Raw genomic sequence first — 14,875 nt, 5'->3', positions numbered from 1 at the left:
CACAACCATAGCCATAGGCCGTATTCGAGAGCGTCAAAACCGGGGTGTATCATGGGTTAATTGTGAATGACTGACTAATCGATCAATAATATTGAGCAGTTATTTAGGATGCAAGGGAATTTGTAAATCAGTCAGTCTCGACTCGCCTTTAAAGTCGGCTGCAATGTCGAGCGTGTCCATTAGTATGACTAAACCCCGCCTACAATTTCTCTTATCAAAATCTGATTTTAAACCTAACCCTAGCCACACTGCTAAACTTATGCCTAACCTTAAATGAATACCAAAATGTAACAAAAACAATTCATTTTTGACTTTGTGGCTGTGGTAATTAGTGACACCCCGGAAAGTACACTGCGTAAACACATGCGCAAAAGTATCCGGATTGGTTCAGGCTGTCACATGATTGTAAAAAATAGGAAGTTCATTTTGCAACGATAACAGAACAGAATATCGATGAAAACTCAGTCGTGCAAGTTTAAAATGAGGCAAAATGTTATGTCCCCCTTTGTTGGACTACATTAAGATCTATCACCGAAGAAACGTGCTTTTCATATGTATGCATAAACTGTCAATCACAAGCATTTTTTTTCAGGCCAAAATGAGTGTGAGGGCATTGTGGATTATATCTTACGAGAGGGGAGAATCTGTAGCAGTGCGCTTTTCCAGGTTTGTAATCTTTTTCCTTCCATTGTCTGTGTGTGTAAAATGTAATGTCATCATGTTATATATATATATATATATGTTATTTCACACCTGTCCCGTATTGCTGTTTTGGCTATGTACATAGTAGGTAAAAGTGTTGGCTTCTCACACAGGCGATACCCAACAGTGGAGCAGCGTGCTAAGTGTATGGCCGGCTCATTGTATGTGTCTGTCCCAGAGGATGGCACTGTGCTCCAGCTCCTACTCACTGAGCTGGGCCTATCTGACTCTGACAAACCCTACATGGCTCTACGAGATGACTGTCTCCACCAGCAGCGCTCACCAGCCTTGGAGCTCCATGTAGAAGGCCCCAGTGGAGGGGTCCTTTGGCCAGTGTTGGTCTTCTCCCAGGGGCCTCTGATCCTGGCCTGTCTGGCCATGGTGGATGCCCCCGCTGATCCCCGGCCTCCTCTGGCCAGCTTGTTCTCTGTCTCCCAGGGCCTCACACTGTTGGCGGGCCTGCAGGCTTTCCTCTGTGGGTCTGGGAGTAAGCCTGACAGAGAGGGGCTGACCTCTCGCCTGGCCATGATGCCCTCTATCCTCCTGCAGATCTGCCCCCTCGGGACACCACTGGACATCCCTCAGCCAGGGGCCTCATCGGCATCAGCAATGCCCACTCCTGCAGGGACCCAGAAACAGCCAGCCTGGAAAACAGGGGTGCACCGTGGTCGGGCTGTGGTGAATGTAGCTCTAACGGAGATGGTGCGCTCCATGCAGTATGGAAACCGAAACAGGCAGGACCTCTGGGATGTCTATGGCACAGTGACTTGCAAGGTGGGAAGAGTGATAATGTCTATGTTTATGGTAATGTAATACTGAAGTTTCTTGTTACCTTCTGCTGTCTACTCATTCTCTCTAACCCATTTGTGCTTTTTCCCTTTGTGTCATCAGTGTGAAGTGGAAGGGGTCCTTCCCAATGTGACGGTCACTCTCACCCTGCCACCCAATGGCTCACCACTGATGGATGTCCTGGTCCACCCTTGTGTGTCTTCACTGGATGCCAGTGTTCTGACTGCCATGAGTGTTGAGGACTGTGACAGCTCTGCCTTCTCTGGCCCCTACAAGTTCCCCTTCTCCCCTCCTCTTGAGCCTTTCAGGCTCTGCAGCTACACATCTCAGGTATACAAGTCCAGAGCTTGTAAAAAATAGCTAAATACATGCATTCACTCCTTCATACATTGCTGTCTTCATCTGTTGTCAGATTGAATGATGTATTTTCTCAGGTCCCCGTGCCTCCCATCCTAGGCATCTATCAGCTAAAGGATGATGATAACCAGTTGCGTATTACTGTGAGTCTCAAACTTCACGAGAGTGTGAGGAACAGCTTTGAATACTGTGAGGCACATCTGCCGTTCTTTAACAGGTAACCTATGCACATATAAACAAAACATAACATCTCACATTGATGATGCACTTCCTGATGTCAATATAGTAGCTTATTACACATAATCATCCCTTCTAGTGTTGCTTGAAATGCAGTGTTTCTGGAATCTTGTGAAGAAATACATCTCGACTTGAGGTTACGTTTAACCTCTGACCCCTGTGTCGTTGCAGGGACCAGATGGGTAGTGTGGATGTGAAAGTGAGCTCAGGACAGCTGGAGGTGTCCAAGGAGAAGAACCTGCTGGTCTGGGTCCTCGGTATGTCTCATTGGTCTGGGGACAACATTTACACTGCAATGACCCAACTTACCACATATTTAAGTTTCAAATACCCTTTGTTTATGGAAAAACAACGTGCATATTCTGCCTTGCCACTCTTTAGGCCAGAAGTTCCCCAAGTCCCGCGAGGTGTCACTAGAGGGCAGTGTGAGTTTTTCAGGGGAGCTCCCAGGACCTACAGATCCTCTCTGCACTGACCTTACAGCCTACATCAAAGTAAGTCAGATTCTTTCTAGACATTGGAGATACATCTAAAACTTAACATACCAGAAAAACTTTTCCTTCATGTTTTTCAGTTGTACTTCCGAGTGCCAGACGTGACTCTGTCTGGATGCTGTGTGGACCAGCATTCAGTGCAGGTCTATTCCTCTGCAAAACCTCGTATAGTCACATGTGAGTGAGAGATTTGGGTTCTAATGCTGGTTTAATTATTTTCAATGAAAATATATTTATGAATAACATGTATTTGTAAAGTGTGAAGTCTGAATGTACGCTCTCTCTTCTCTCTGCAGCCCGGGAGTTGTTATCCTCAGAATACTTTATCTGGAACTCAACTGGAACTGCACCAGTGTCCTCTGGACACATGATGCTGTAGGATGGAACTGTACAGTATAGACCAGCATCGAGGAAATGACTACTTCGTCCATATCTGGGATGGGTCAAACACATGATGGATCTCCAGAGCATAAGATCATTGCTGGACAACAGACACTGCTTTGGATTCTGGTGATAAGGTTTGAATCTGTGTAACAAACAGCATCCAACATTATGAACACAATGGTCAAAGTGCTGTAACTGAATGGCTTGTATCTGTTGTTCTGACAGCCTTGGTCTCATCTAAGATGCAAAATGCAATTTCTCATTCGTACTGAACAGACCAATCCATTTTCAGTGAAAGAATATGCCTTAAAGCTAGAATCCTTAATTGAAACAATAACAAAGTGTCCACCCCACCTCCTGTTTTGGTAAAAAGCTGAGGGATGGGCCTGGAGAAATGTAACCACTCCCAAAATCATAGACATAGCAATGGTTGCAAGGACTGACTATCCATGATATAAAAATGATAGTTTTAACTATGTTTTGAGGCTATACAGTGCTTTTTGTTTTACATTGTTCACAAACATTGGAGTAAAACAATCTTATATTTTTGGTTCTAATGGGGTATGACTGTAGAGTTAAGCTCATGAGTCATTTATAAGTTATATTCTTCAAGAATCAATGGGTATAAATGTATATATCCTTAATGTATGTCCAAAAATGAATGTAGCTACTAAGGATTCTAGCTTTAAATACAGATAACGGTTATTCAACTGAATCTTACTAAAGAGTATTAGTACTGGAAAGAGAAAATATTGAATTATTGCAATTAAATATTGATGTTAATACAATAATGTCTGCATTTGTGTACATTTTTATTTATTGATGCTGCCAGTTCCTATATTTTGGAAATGTTTGGACATCCCACTCCACTGGCCACATCTCTTTAGAGAGAGGGGCCACCCCTAGCTCTGACAGTCCCACTTCAGTGCCTCTCCATCAGCCAGATAATTAGCAGCTGGGGCCTTGTCGTCGGCTGGAGCTGAGGTCCTGTGGGAGATGGGGCTTGGGATGTGAAAGGGTAGGCTGATCTGGGCAGCGTCTGTGCCACAAAGCCTCTCAGGAGAACTGGCAGGTCTCCCTTGTCCCCCCCTCTGACTGCACTGCCTGTCAGCCAGTGGTCTCCTCAAATACCCAGCCTCTCCAGCCTGAGATGGAGCACTAAACAACCCTCTAAAAAGTTGAGGCCTCCACCACCCCCAGCTGGCCAGATGACTGGCTAAGTGGAGAAACACTTGTAAAGAGAAACAGGGTGTGGTGGCCACCTTAAATATTGCATGACAAAAATTGGTTCAGCATAATGGTCGGATTCAAATAATTGCAATTTGGTTAGAGTACAGCTCATTCACACATGACCATGATAAGAAAGTCCTGTCAATTAAAAGAAAATGCATAGGTATACATGTAAGTGTCTGCAAAACACATTTTAAGAGCCCTATCCTAGACTATTTCCCTACACAAACATCTGGATGTTATTTCTAAGTGTCCTTAAGATAACCAAGCTGTGTTTCCCAAGACATACAACAGCCTGTCTTTAGTAAGGAAGGAATACAGTATATTGGTCATATATACACTGCTAAGTATGTGAACATCTGGTAGTTGAAGTGTTAAAGCAGATGGAGATTGTGATCCACTTTGAGTGTGTTCCACTGCAGCCAGATTCTTCTGAGTGTTCTATTGTCCAGTACTGGCCTCTCTTGCCCTCCTTGCTGGTGCAATCGCCACATTCTCATGTGGATTTCCACCCAGAAGACTGACCATGACCAATCCTCTGTCAATTGGAACCAATTACTCACACGGCATCCTTCACCTTTTTATGTAGCAGTATGCTATGGCAGACACCCACCCTCCACATTGATTTGGCTTTAAGACACAGTGTGTTTTTTTGAAGGGGCAGACTGCTCCAAAGCTCTTGAGCATCCCAGCCTGTTGTCAGCCTGGCTCATGGAGTCAGTGCAGTCACTGGGTTTGTACTGGCAGACGTGGCATTGTTGGTTAAATAAGGCTTGCTAAATGAATGGGCACGTTTAACAAGCCTCTGCTAGAATGCCTTGAACCCACATATCATACAACTAAATTGAGATGCTGAATTTCGGGAGATGTTTTGAAGCAATTGATTTGATACATTGACTTGTTTATCAAATAGTAAGCCTACTAGGTTTATGAACACCCATGGTTTTTGTCTTTTGATCATCTTTGTGCTCACCTGTGGAACCCACATAATACTAAACAGAACACAAGAAAAGGAGCACCACTGATTTGCTCACAAAAAAACGAAATTTGTGATCAATGACCAATATATAATGGTATAATATATATGAATAATCATTGGCCCAGGGACCAAGACTGATCGACATATGTCCTTTCCCTCACACTGTCACGCATACTACGACATCCAGTGGTAGGGCTAGAGAACATGTTACTGAGTTCTGTCGGTGTGTCGCACTATAAAAACAACTTAAATTGGATTTGTCTTATTCTTAATTAAATTATTTCATAAATGTTTTTGACTTCTTGTTCTTGACATTACAACAACACTGTTCCTAAGATTGTATGCGACTTTGAGTGTCGTAAAGTTGTTTTTCGGACAGTAAATGCTTTACGGCAGCAATAATTTTGACAGGCAGAAGCTAGCCTAGCAACAAACTTTAGAAGTTATTAGCTAGCTACACTACATGAGTTGGGTTAGATACAGAAAATAAATTATATACTTTAAAAACAGATTCGCAACTGGTGGCAACTTTAAACGTGCAAGCGACTTTTTGGCTAAACGCACTGTCTGCATGTGAACAATAACGAAATCAACAACAACATGCCAACCATGGGAATGGCTGAAATAGATTCCAGCAGTTTCGACGGGGTGCTAACATGCAGCAAAGAAGTGGTGGTGATGGAGGGAGACAGGGAAGACTTCGTGACGCTGTGCGCTGAAGAAGATTTGGTGGCATCCGCGCTTGCTGCCACCATCACCTCTCAAGTTATTGTGGAAGAACTGAGAAGGCTTGGGTTATGTTCAAACATAGAGGGAGACGTGGAATACGTACCATACGAGTCTGAACTGCAAATGTCAGACATCAAAAGGCTTATTACCAAGGACTTGTCAGAGCCTTATTCGATTTATACATATAGGTATTTCATTCATAACTGGCCTCAACTCTGCTTCCTGGTACGTAGAGCTATAAAGTTGTTAGCTAGCTGACTTAACTCAACGATTTACGGTGGAGTTGCGTGTGGGCGGACTGGAGCTCCAACATCACATAAAATAACAATGTCGTGTGTAATTGCCGGCAATTATTTACTTTGGGTGCTGAAATCGAGAGTTACAAACGTCATTTTTTGTGTTTTTTTTATGTGATGTCGGATATCCAGTACGCCCACACTAGTCGCAAACTCAACTCCATCGTAAATCGTGGAGTTGCGTTTAATCGGATATAAAGTTGTATGCATTTTAGGAACTGATCATGTATTGTAGTTTGCCACTACCAGGCTATGCTCAGGGCTGAATATGGTGTGTTCGGGCTGGAGAAAAAGCCTACACACCTGCCAGCCAGTAGATAATAAAATGTTTTACCTCTCTGTGCCACAGGCGATGGTGGATAAGGATTGTGTTGGTGCCATTGTGTGCAAACTGGATATGCACAAGAAGATTCACCGTGGTTACATTGCCATGTTGGCTGTGGACTCCAGACACAGGAGGAAAGGAATTGGTAAATGGGAATTAGGAGGATCTCGAAGATGGGTGGGTAAAATTTGTGGAACATTCCAAAAGGTATCTGTTCCAAAAACGTTGTAAATAACAAGGTTGCCAACAAACAACGCATACAAAGTTGTATATCGGCAGAATAAGGTACCAGGTAGGGAGTAGGCTATTTTATTACGTTTTTCACTCACCATGTTTATTCTGAAAAATGTCTGTCCTCACTCTGGTAGCCTATCGACAAACATTAAGAATAAGCTACATGGTGAGTTGATGCCTATTCGGCAGCTAGTTAGCGAGGTGTATTGATCATGTTACTTTGTATGTGATGTTTGTTGGCAACCTTGTATTTTACGAAGATTTTGGAACAGAGTACTGTTGGAACATTCCACAAATTATACCCACCCCTGCATGACTGTGTTATGTTTCATGTTTACCTCTAACATGTCATCACTCCTGTCATTTCAGGTACATATCTAGTCAAAAAGGCTATCTATGCTATGATGGATGAGGACTGTGATGAGGTATGTTTATTTTACATAATCATATCTACCCTGGAAGACATTAGGCAAGAGTGGCCAGACGTACCCAATTTCCAGGAACAGTCCCCGATTTTGGTGGCCTGTCCCCGAAAATGTCCCTGATTAGCCCTTAGAAAGAAAAAAGCAACCTTGAAGTTAAATTGGGGCTGATAGTTAAATAATCAAACGCTGTATCCAATCATATTTACATGTATCAATCCCTTTGCCAAACTCGTTTTCTCCCGAGGCTTTGCCGTGGACCTTTTATGAGAACGTTTGACCAGTGATACAGAGACTGGATTCTGTTTATCATGCATCCTTGCACTTTATTACAAATGCCAAGTCACTCACCCACCATTGCACCTTATACCAAATGGTGGGTTGGACCTCACTTTATATGTGCAGGAAGCTACGTACATTTGTATGTGTTCATCTACAAGGCCCTTTTGGGTAAACTTCCTCTTTACCTCTGTAGTCTGGTCTCCTTCACCACCAGCAGTTACCATACCCGGTCTGCTCAGTGGTTGCTACTTAAAGTCCCCAGGACATTTACAGTATTAGGCAAGACTACCTTCTCGTCCTGTGCACCAGAGGCATGGCATAGTTTACAATCCACGCTTCATCTAGATATGTTAGTGCCACTGAATTAATTAATTATAGAGTGTAAATGCTTTTTTTTAGGCTGGATCATGTTGTTGAATTGTATGTTTTAATTCTGTAATATATTGATTGTTGCTGTCTTCTTGGCCAGGTTTCCCTTGAAAAAGAGACTCTGGGTTTCAATGGGCTTTTCCTGGTTAAATAAAAGTTAAATAAATAAAAATATGAACACACCATGGCCAGAAAGTACATGCAACAGCATAGGCTACCAAACCTGGGTGATAAAATTACTAGCTAGGCTTTTAAGAACTGTAGAGGGTTATTCCATTTCTGTGTTTGAAGTATTTTTAAAGGACAATAGCGAGAATTGATAGTTAAATATAGTTCCATGGCATTTTTCCCCCAAACTGTACCCCACTCCACACACAAAAAATAATAATTCTGGTCATAGAAGATAACAGGCCACAGTCTTTACCATAAATAGTGACAAGTTTAAGCTTGATTATAATCTCATTACACCAATACACATTTGAAACTGAAAATGCCATTGAATGCCATTTTGTATAGTATTCAGTATGGAGATAGAGGTAACAATCTCTTACAAATTACTTGGTTTTGTTGACTTTAACAGGTGGTGCTGGAGACTGAGATCACCAACCAATCAGCCCAGAAACTGTATGAGAACCTGGGCTTTGTAAGGGACAAGCGGCTCTTCCAATACTATTTAAATGGAGTGGATGCTCTACGGCTCAAACTGTGGCTCCGGTAGCAATACAGTCAGTGTCTCTGGCTCTGAGACCTCTTTCTCCCAGTTTCAGGAACAAACGTCCTCCCGACGAGGGAAACATCAAAGTCACATAAAATCCAGAAAGATCAGGAAGGAAAATTGGAGACCGGTACCACAGTTTTCTTTGTTGAATTGGGAGTACTTCTGGCATTTTAGTGGCCAGTGGAAATGAACTGAAAACAACCACACCCTAGCCCTTGACCTCGACCAAACTAAATCAATTACAAACAAAACAACAGCTTGCCTCTGTCCTTTTATTTTTTTTAAATTAGAGGACTAAAAACATGGCGAAAACACAAGTTGGGAAGAAGAGTAAGACTATGCAAACTGAATGTTTTCATAAAGCCATTTATAAGGGCTATACAGCCTAAATGCTTCAGAAGTCATAAGAAAAGAGAATACCTCTCACTTGATTCAAGAACATAATACAGCTGTCCCTTGTGTGTTCACTGTGGCCCCCGGTGTGTGGTAGCTGGCCAGTTCTACTCTGTCTCTCTAATCCCACTAAGAGCTTCCATCAGGATTTTCATAAAGGTGGAGAGGATTGCTGCAATAAGCAATTTCCTGTTAGGGTAAAAGGAGCCCTGAAGTCCAATAGATCTTTTCAATGTTGAAGGGAATTGGGGAGCACAAGAGGTCTTCAGTGTGCTTCTCATTAAACAAAAACTCAGCCCCAAAGAAAATACATTCTCTTTGAAGCTAAATTAAACAGTCATTGAGGGAAATTATTTTGTACCATTTGTACGTACCCATTTTTGTCTCTACCATTGTGTCTAGAGGTCTTGAAGACGTGAAACAAAATATGCTCAGATCTTTTATGGGTCTTCTTTCAAAAGTGTATCGCAAGACACCTTTCAATTTAAGATGGACAAAGTAATGTATTTGGTAATTCATTGCTGGGATTTTGTACTTTTTGGTGGTAGTATTTTGTCTGTCCATTTTCCATTGTTTTAGAGATTAAGATTGAGTAACAAAATTAAAGTCACTTTTGGTCCTTGAAAAGTGCTATAACTACCATGTATTGTTAATCATGATGGAAATAAGATCAAAAAGCCAAATGTATTATTTTTTAATGTGCTTTCTCACCCTTCTCAACATTACTCTGGTGTTACATCAAGCTAATGTTAGACCTTTCCACACCTGTAGTATCACTATCAACCCTAGAGGGCGCCACACACTGACTTCAAACAGGCTGGAATAATAACACACTGATTCACACTGATTCACTGATTCACTTTCACTTTCACATTTATTTGTTATGGAAAACAGATTTGTTCCCATAATGAGACTTACTTTAACCACATCTGCTATTCTAATGAAGCAATCCTAGACTTTAACCACAGCTGCTATTTTAATAAAGCAACCCTATGAATACATTCAGGTGATAGTTTAACACTGGTGGTGGACACATTCTCTGAAATAGTTTGGTTATGACAAACCAATATTTTAGTTTGCCATGTGATCATTCAGTAAAAATGCTAACAGTTTAAAAGATAAATGAGCTACAATTTCTGCTTTTCAAAATGAAGTGACCATCTATACACCATTTGCATTTTGCAAACTGAGATTGGAGATCAGATCTAATCCAGATTAGTAAACCTCTCAAACAGCTCCTACTCCAGGTCAGGTTCCCAAATCCCTCTCTCTCCATGACATAGACCTCTAATGCCCTCTCTCTGCCAGCCTCTCAGAGGCCTCTTACTAGCCCTCTCGCTATCCCCGAAAGAGCTCAAGTGTTTGGGAATTGTATCTCTTTGTTTCTCTGTCTTCCAGTCCAGCATCGAAGGTAAGGTTTTCCTCATGGTCAGTCCACCATCTGTCTCCCCTGCCACTCTGTCTGTGAGAGTATTTGTTTTCCGGTGAGGACTCCTGAGGCCTCCCCATGCCAAGTCTCTGTTGATCAGCTCCTCATCCCTACACAGGCACTGTGGTGGTCCAGGCTGGGACTGCTGTCTCTCTCCCTGCTCCAGGGGAAGGGGGCTTGGTTGGAGGATCTCCTTGAGATCAAGACTCTCTCCTGTCATCTCATCCCAAAATATGTCCCTTTGGGTTGGTCTGTTCAGCAGATGCAGTCTCTGTATCCCTTTGCCGCTAGGTGCTTCAACTACAGAAGCCAAGGGAGCAAGACAAAGTACACAATCTATTTAAGTACTAGAGCCCTATGGATTGTACGCATCACTTAGAACATGTTCAAGTTGGTGGTAAAAAAAATTTTAGCCTGGCTGATGCGACTCACGTAGTACACAGCGAGGGAGAGCTGTGACACTGCAGTCAGGAAGACTTTGAGTTTGGTGTCAGCCAGATTAACAAAATGTTTCCAGTCTCACCATTATCTATGTAGATTGTCCTCTCGTGAACCCGCTGCTCTCGGACTCGTCTCTGGTGGGCTCTCCTTCTTCGCTGGGCCTGTTGACTGAGGACCATCTGTGCCTCCAGGAGTCCTCCCTACACAACCCACACAGCCAGAGAGACCATGCATGAGTCACCACCAATTGGTCATTTTAAATATAATATAGTCACATGTCATGGTATACACATAATGCATCAATGATATGCTACAGATAAAATGATGATCCCTAGATCCTGCCCTACGCAATGAAACATGAAAATGTACAAATTGTTATATACAGTATGTCGGTTTGTGAGGGAGTGTGTGCGTGCACGTGTGTGTTTGCCTGGTAGTGGGGTTTTTCCTGTTCCCTGTACCCTGAAAGCGCATCCCATTGAGGGCCAGTCAGAGCTGTAGACCACCCCACTTTCCACTCCACCAGCGTTTTAATCAGGCCCACCGGGACAGAAGGGGCCCAGGCTCGCAGCTCACCAGCTGCTCTCGCTCTTTCTGGTAAATTACCTCTCATAACAACATTCCTGACTAAATCAAATCCCATGTAATTGTTTTGGAGACTGAGGAACATAAGCATGTACAGTGCATTCAAAAAGTATTCATACCCCTTGACATTTTCCACATTTTGTTGTATTACAGCCTGAATTTAAAATTGATCATTTCGATTTTTTAAAAACCTTTATTTAACTAGGCAAGTCAGTTAAGAACAAATTCTTAATTTTACAATGACGGCCTACCCCGGCCAAACCCTCCCCTAACCTGGGCGACGCTGGGCCAATTGTGCGCCGCCTTATGTGTCACTGATTTACATACAATACCCCATAATGTCAAAGTGGAATTACGTAAAACAAATAAATGAAAAGCTGAAATGTCTTGAGTCAGTAAGTATTCAACCCCTTTGTTATGGCAAGCCTAAATAACTGCAGGAGTAAAAATTTGCTTAACAAGTCACATAAGTTGCATGGACTAACTCTGTGTGCAATAATAGTGTTGAACATGATTTGTGAATAACTACCCTATCTCTGTACCTCACAAATATAATTATCTGTAATGTCCCTCAGTCCAGCAGTGAATTTCAAGCACAGATTTAAAGACGAAGACCAGGGAGGTTTTCCAATGCCTCGCAAAGAAGGGCACATACTGGTATATGGGTTTAAACATTTTAAATTAAACAGAAGACATTGAATATCCCTTTGAGCATGGTGAAGTTATTAATTACACTTTGGATGGTGTATCAATACACCCAGTCACTACAGAGACCCCTCTTCATATTTTCAAGCATGGTGGTGGCTGCATTATGTTATGGGTATGCTGGTCATCGGCAAAGACTAGGGAGATTTTATGGATAAAAAGAAAAGGAATAGAGCTAAGCACAGGCAAAGTCCTAGAGGAAAACCTGGTTGAGTCTGCTTTCCAACAGACACTGGGAGACAAATCCACCTTTCAGCAGGATAATAATCTGAAATACAAGGCCAATTATACACTGGAGTTAGTTACAAAGACGACATTGAATGTCCCTGAGTGGCCTAGTTAGTTTTGACTTAAATCGGCATGAAAATCTATGGCAAGACTTGAAAATGGCTGTCTAGCAAACCAACTTGACAGTGCTTGAAGAATTTTTTTAAAGAATAATTTGAAAATATTGTACAATCCAGGTTTGCAAAGCTCTTAGAGACTTACCCAGAAAAACACATATCATCGCTGCCAACGGTGATTCTAACATGTATTTACTCAGGGGGTTGAATACTTATCTAATCAAGATATATTCATGTTTTATTTTCCATTTAGTATATTTTTTGTTGTTGAATTTTTCTTCCACTTTGACATTGCAGAGTATTTTGTGTAGATTGTGGACAATGAATTACAATTAAATCCATTTTGTAACAACAAAATGTGGAAAAAGTCGAGGGGTGTGAATACTTTCTGAAGGCACTGTAAACCCAATACATTATCTATCTGCACCTGCGGATGGCGGCCGGTGCCATCGTGTGCACCCTGGCTGGGGGTAGAAAAGTGGAGGACACCCCCATCTCTCCAGTCTCTGCCCTGTGACAAGAGAAAGAGAACAAACCAAACACAAGCATAAGGTCTTAAAAACAATGTCAAAATTGACAAAGGCTTTGTATACATGTCAACACAGCATAAACAGAGACAAAATGGCACTGATGTTTTTGTATGTTGTTTTTACCATGGCCATGTGATTGGCAGTAACCTTGAGGCCTGCACTAAGAGGGGCCAACGGTTGCAACGCCTGAGGAGAGAGAATGATGGGAGGTCTGCATGGGTACACATACTGTACAGTACATCACAACAACAGTCAATGCAATAACACAGCCACTCTTCCCCCAATGTGGAGTCCGAGACACTAAATTGAAATACAATTTATTTCACAGAGATAGGAAAATAAAGTAGGAATTTAGGAACACTTGAACAAGAATGTTTGTGACAGTTTGTAGTAAAATGGTAGTGAAAGCTAAACTGTTCTGACCAGTAGTCTTCGTGGTGGATGAGAATGAATGATGCTTGGTCCACAAATGTTGCTTTGACTCTGTGGGAGGCTGCTTGCTTCATATGATGATTCTTACACACATGCATATACACACATAGACACACAAGACAGTTAAGCCTTCATGATGATAACCACATTTGGAGACAAAAGAATCTGTCTACTGACCTGTAGATAGTGGTGGGAAGCTTGCAGAGTTTTCCAGTTTCAGTGGGGGCAGCTGGATAGTCTTACTATGTCCTAGAGGCCCATGTGGCTCCAGTGGGGTTGGCACAGCAGGGATGGTCCATTGTGAGGTGGGATGACTGGCCTGCTGTTCCTGGTTTCCCTCTGGCTGACTGTGACACGGGGCCACCTGACTCAGCCTGGACCTGGATCCTGTAGAGCCCATAGTCCACCACTAGCCCTCTGCTATGGCCGTCAGGCTGATATGCTATGCTTTTAGCGAAAGTCTGTTGATCAGTCAAGCAATCACACTCTAATTTGGGTTTGTTAATATTATGAATATGAATATATTATTATAATATTATCTAAATGACTTTGGGTTGAAATCAGAAGAACTTGTCTCACCTCACTTGTTGAGTCCTCCGCTCATGTTCTCTCATTCGTTTGGCTGAATGTGGTGTGCCGTGCTCCGCCACGGCTGCTACGGTTCTTGATGTACTGTAGTTTACTTTTCTTTCTTGATAAATTAGCATAGCCCTTTGGTATGACACCATTAGTTACATAATAACTTCCCTAGTTAGTTGTGGTGGCATACATCTCAGGGATCCATTCTGTATGTTGCAGCTGTACAAGTGCAGTAACAGTTTTGGTTGTGGTTAAAATGGAAGGTCTGTGCCCCCATCCCTGTCTTTATACTTCTCATTATAATGAGCTGTGTTTCTATGACAACTCTCCCTACAGGTTACTTTGTAACTCCAAGTTAATGCTTGAAAGACCGTGCTTTTTTTCTAGCCCCATACCTCTTCCCCTCTACGCTCCAAACTGTTCAGGCATAATAATAGATCATTTACAGAATCTGCCTCGGCAACATACACTATACTTTCACAGTTTCCAACAAGGAAGTAATTCACAGCAGGACATAGAAATAAAGGTAAAAGTTTGAGAATTACTTTTCAAATGATGAGAGTTTGAACTACCTGCATAACATGGAGATGCTGTACTTTGTTCTGTCTCAGTGTGTGGATGTGCAAATCATCAGTAATGAGGATTTAAACCCCTCCCTGCATTCGTCCACCTCCTCTTTTCTCGCTCATTTGGTTTAATGGGGCAGCATCCACAACAGTCAGTGTCTGAATCTGTCAGTTCAGCAAATGCTTCATTAGAGGTCATTGACAGCACACCAGTCATCACAGCACTGACTGGGGACTGAGCTCTGTCTCACAGCCTCAGAGGAGAACAGATTACTTCCAACAAACACACTCCACTTCGTCTCCAGGAATAAAGTCATTCAAGTG

General features: G+C 42.3%; 3 protein-coding genes across 4 annotated transcripts; 2 read left to right on the top strand and 1 right to left on the bottom strand.

Moving 5' to 3' along the window:
- Positions 1 to 275: 275 nt before the first annotated feature.
- ap5m1 (adaptor related protein complex 5 subunit mu 1) lies at positions 276 to 3,754 on the top strand. The gene is made up of 8 exons (XM_055864906.1): positions 276 to 666; positions 816 to 1,476; positions 1,594 to 1,821; positions 1,926 to 2,065; positions 2,257 to 2,342; positions 2,467 to 2,579; positions 2,660 to 2,756; positions 2,876 to 3,754. The coding sequence occupies exons 1-8, from the start codon at positions 491 to 493 to the stop codon at positions 2,956 to 2,958; spliced, it is 1,584 nt and encodes a 527-aa protein (XP_055720881.1). The 5' UTR covers positions 276 to 490; the 3' UTR covers positions 2,959 to 3,754.
- A 1,783-nt stretch (positions 3,755 to 5,537) lies between these two features.
- Positions 5,538 to 9,567, top strand: LOC129812923 (N-alpha-acetyltransferase 30-like). 2 transcript variants are annotated; one of them, XM_055864910.1, is made up of 4 exons: positions 5,538 to 6,126; positions 6,547 to 6,667; positions 7,126 to 7,181; positions 8,410 to 9,567. In XM_055864910.1, the coding sequence occupies exons 1-4, from the start codon at positions 5,773 to 5,775 to the stop codon at positions 8,545 to 8,547; spliced, it is 669 nt and encodes a 222-aa protein (XP_055720885.1). In that variant the 5' UTR covers positions 5,538 to 5,772; the 3' UTR covers positions 8,548 to 9,567. The 2 variants fall into 2 exon arrangements, with proteins under 2 accessions (XP_055720885.1, XP_055720886.1); XM_055864911.1 differs by having other exon boundaries at positions 6,000 to 6,089.
- Positions 9,568 to 9,655: 88 nt separating this feature from the next.
- Positions 9,656 to 13,614, bottom strand: LOC129812924 (uncharacterized). The gene is made up of 5 exons (XM_055864912.1): positions 13,584 to 13,614; positions 13,098 to 13,160; positions 12,872 to 12,955; positions 10,893 to 11,010; positions 9,656 to 10,669 (listed from the first exon to the last, which is right to left on the bottom strand). Exons 2-5 carry the CDS (start codon positions 13,104 to 13,106, stop codon positions 10,179 to 10,181), a joined length of 702 nt encoding a protein of 233 aa, XP_055720887.1. The 5' UTR covers positions 13,107 to 13,160; positions 13,584 to 13,614; the 3' UTR covers positions 9,656 to 10,178.
- Positions 13,615 to 14,875: the final 1,261 nt, after the last annotated feature.

The sequence above is a fragment of the Salvelinus fontinalis genome, chromosome 16 (assembly GCF_029448725.1).
Source record: "Salvelinus fontinalis isolate EN_2023a chromosome 16, ASM2944872v1, whole genome shotgun sequence".
Lineage (NCBI taxonomy): Eukaryota > Metazoa > Chordata > Actinopteri > Salmoniformes > Salmonidae > Salvelinus > Salvelinus fontinalis.
This window is presented reverse-complemented; position numbering and strand designations above follow the sequence as displayed.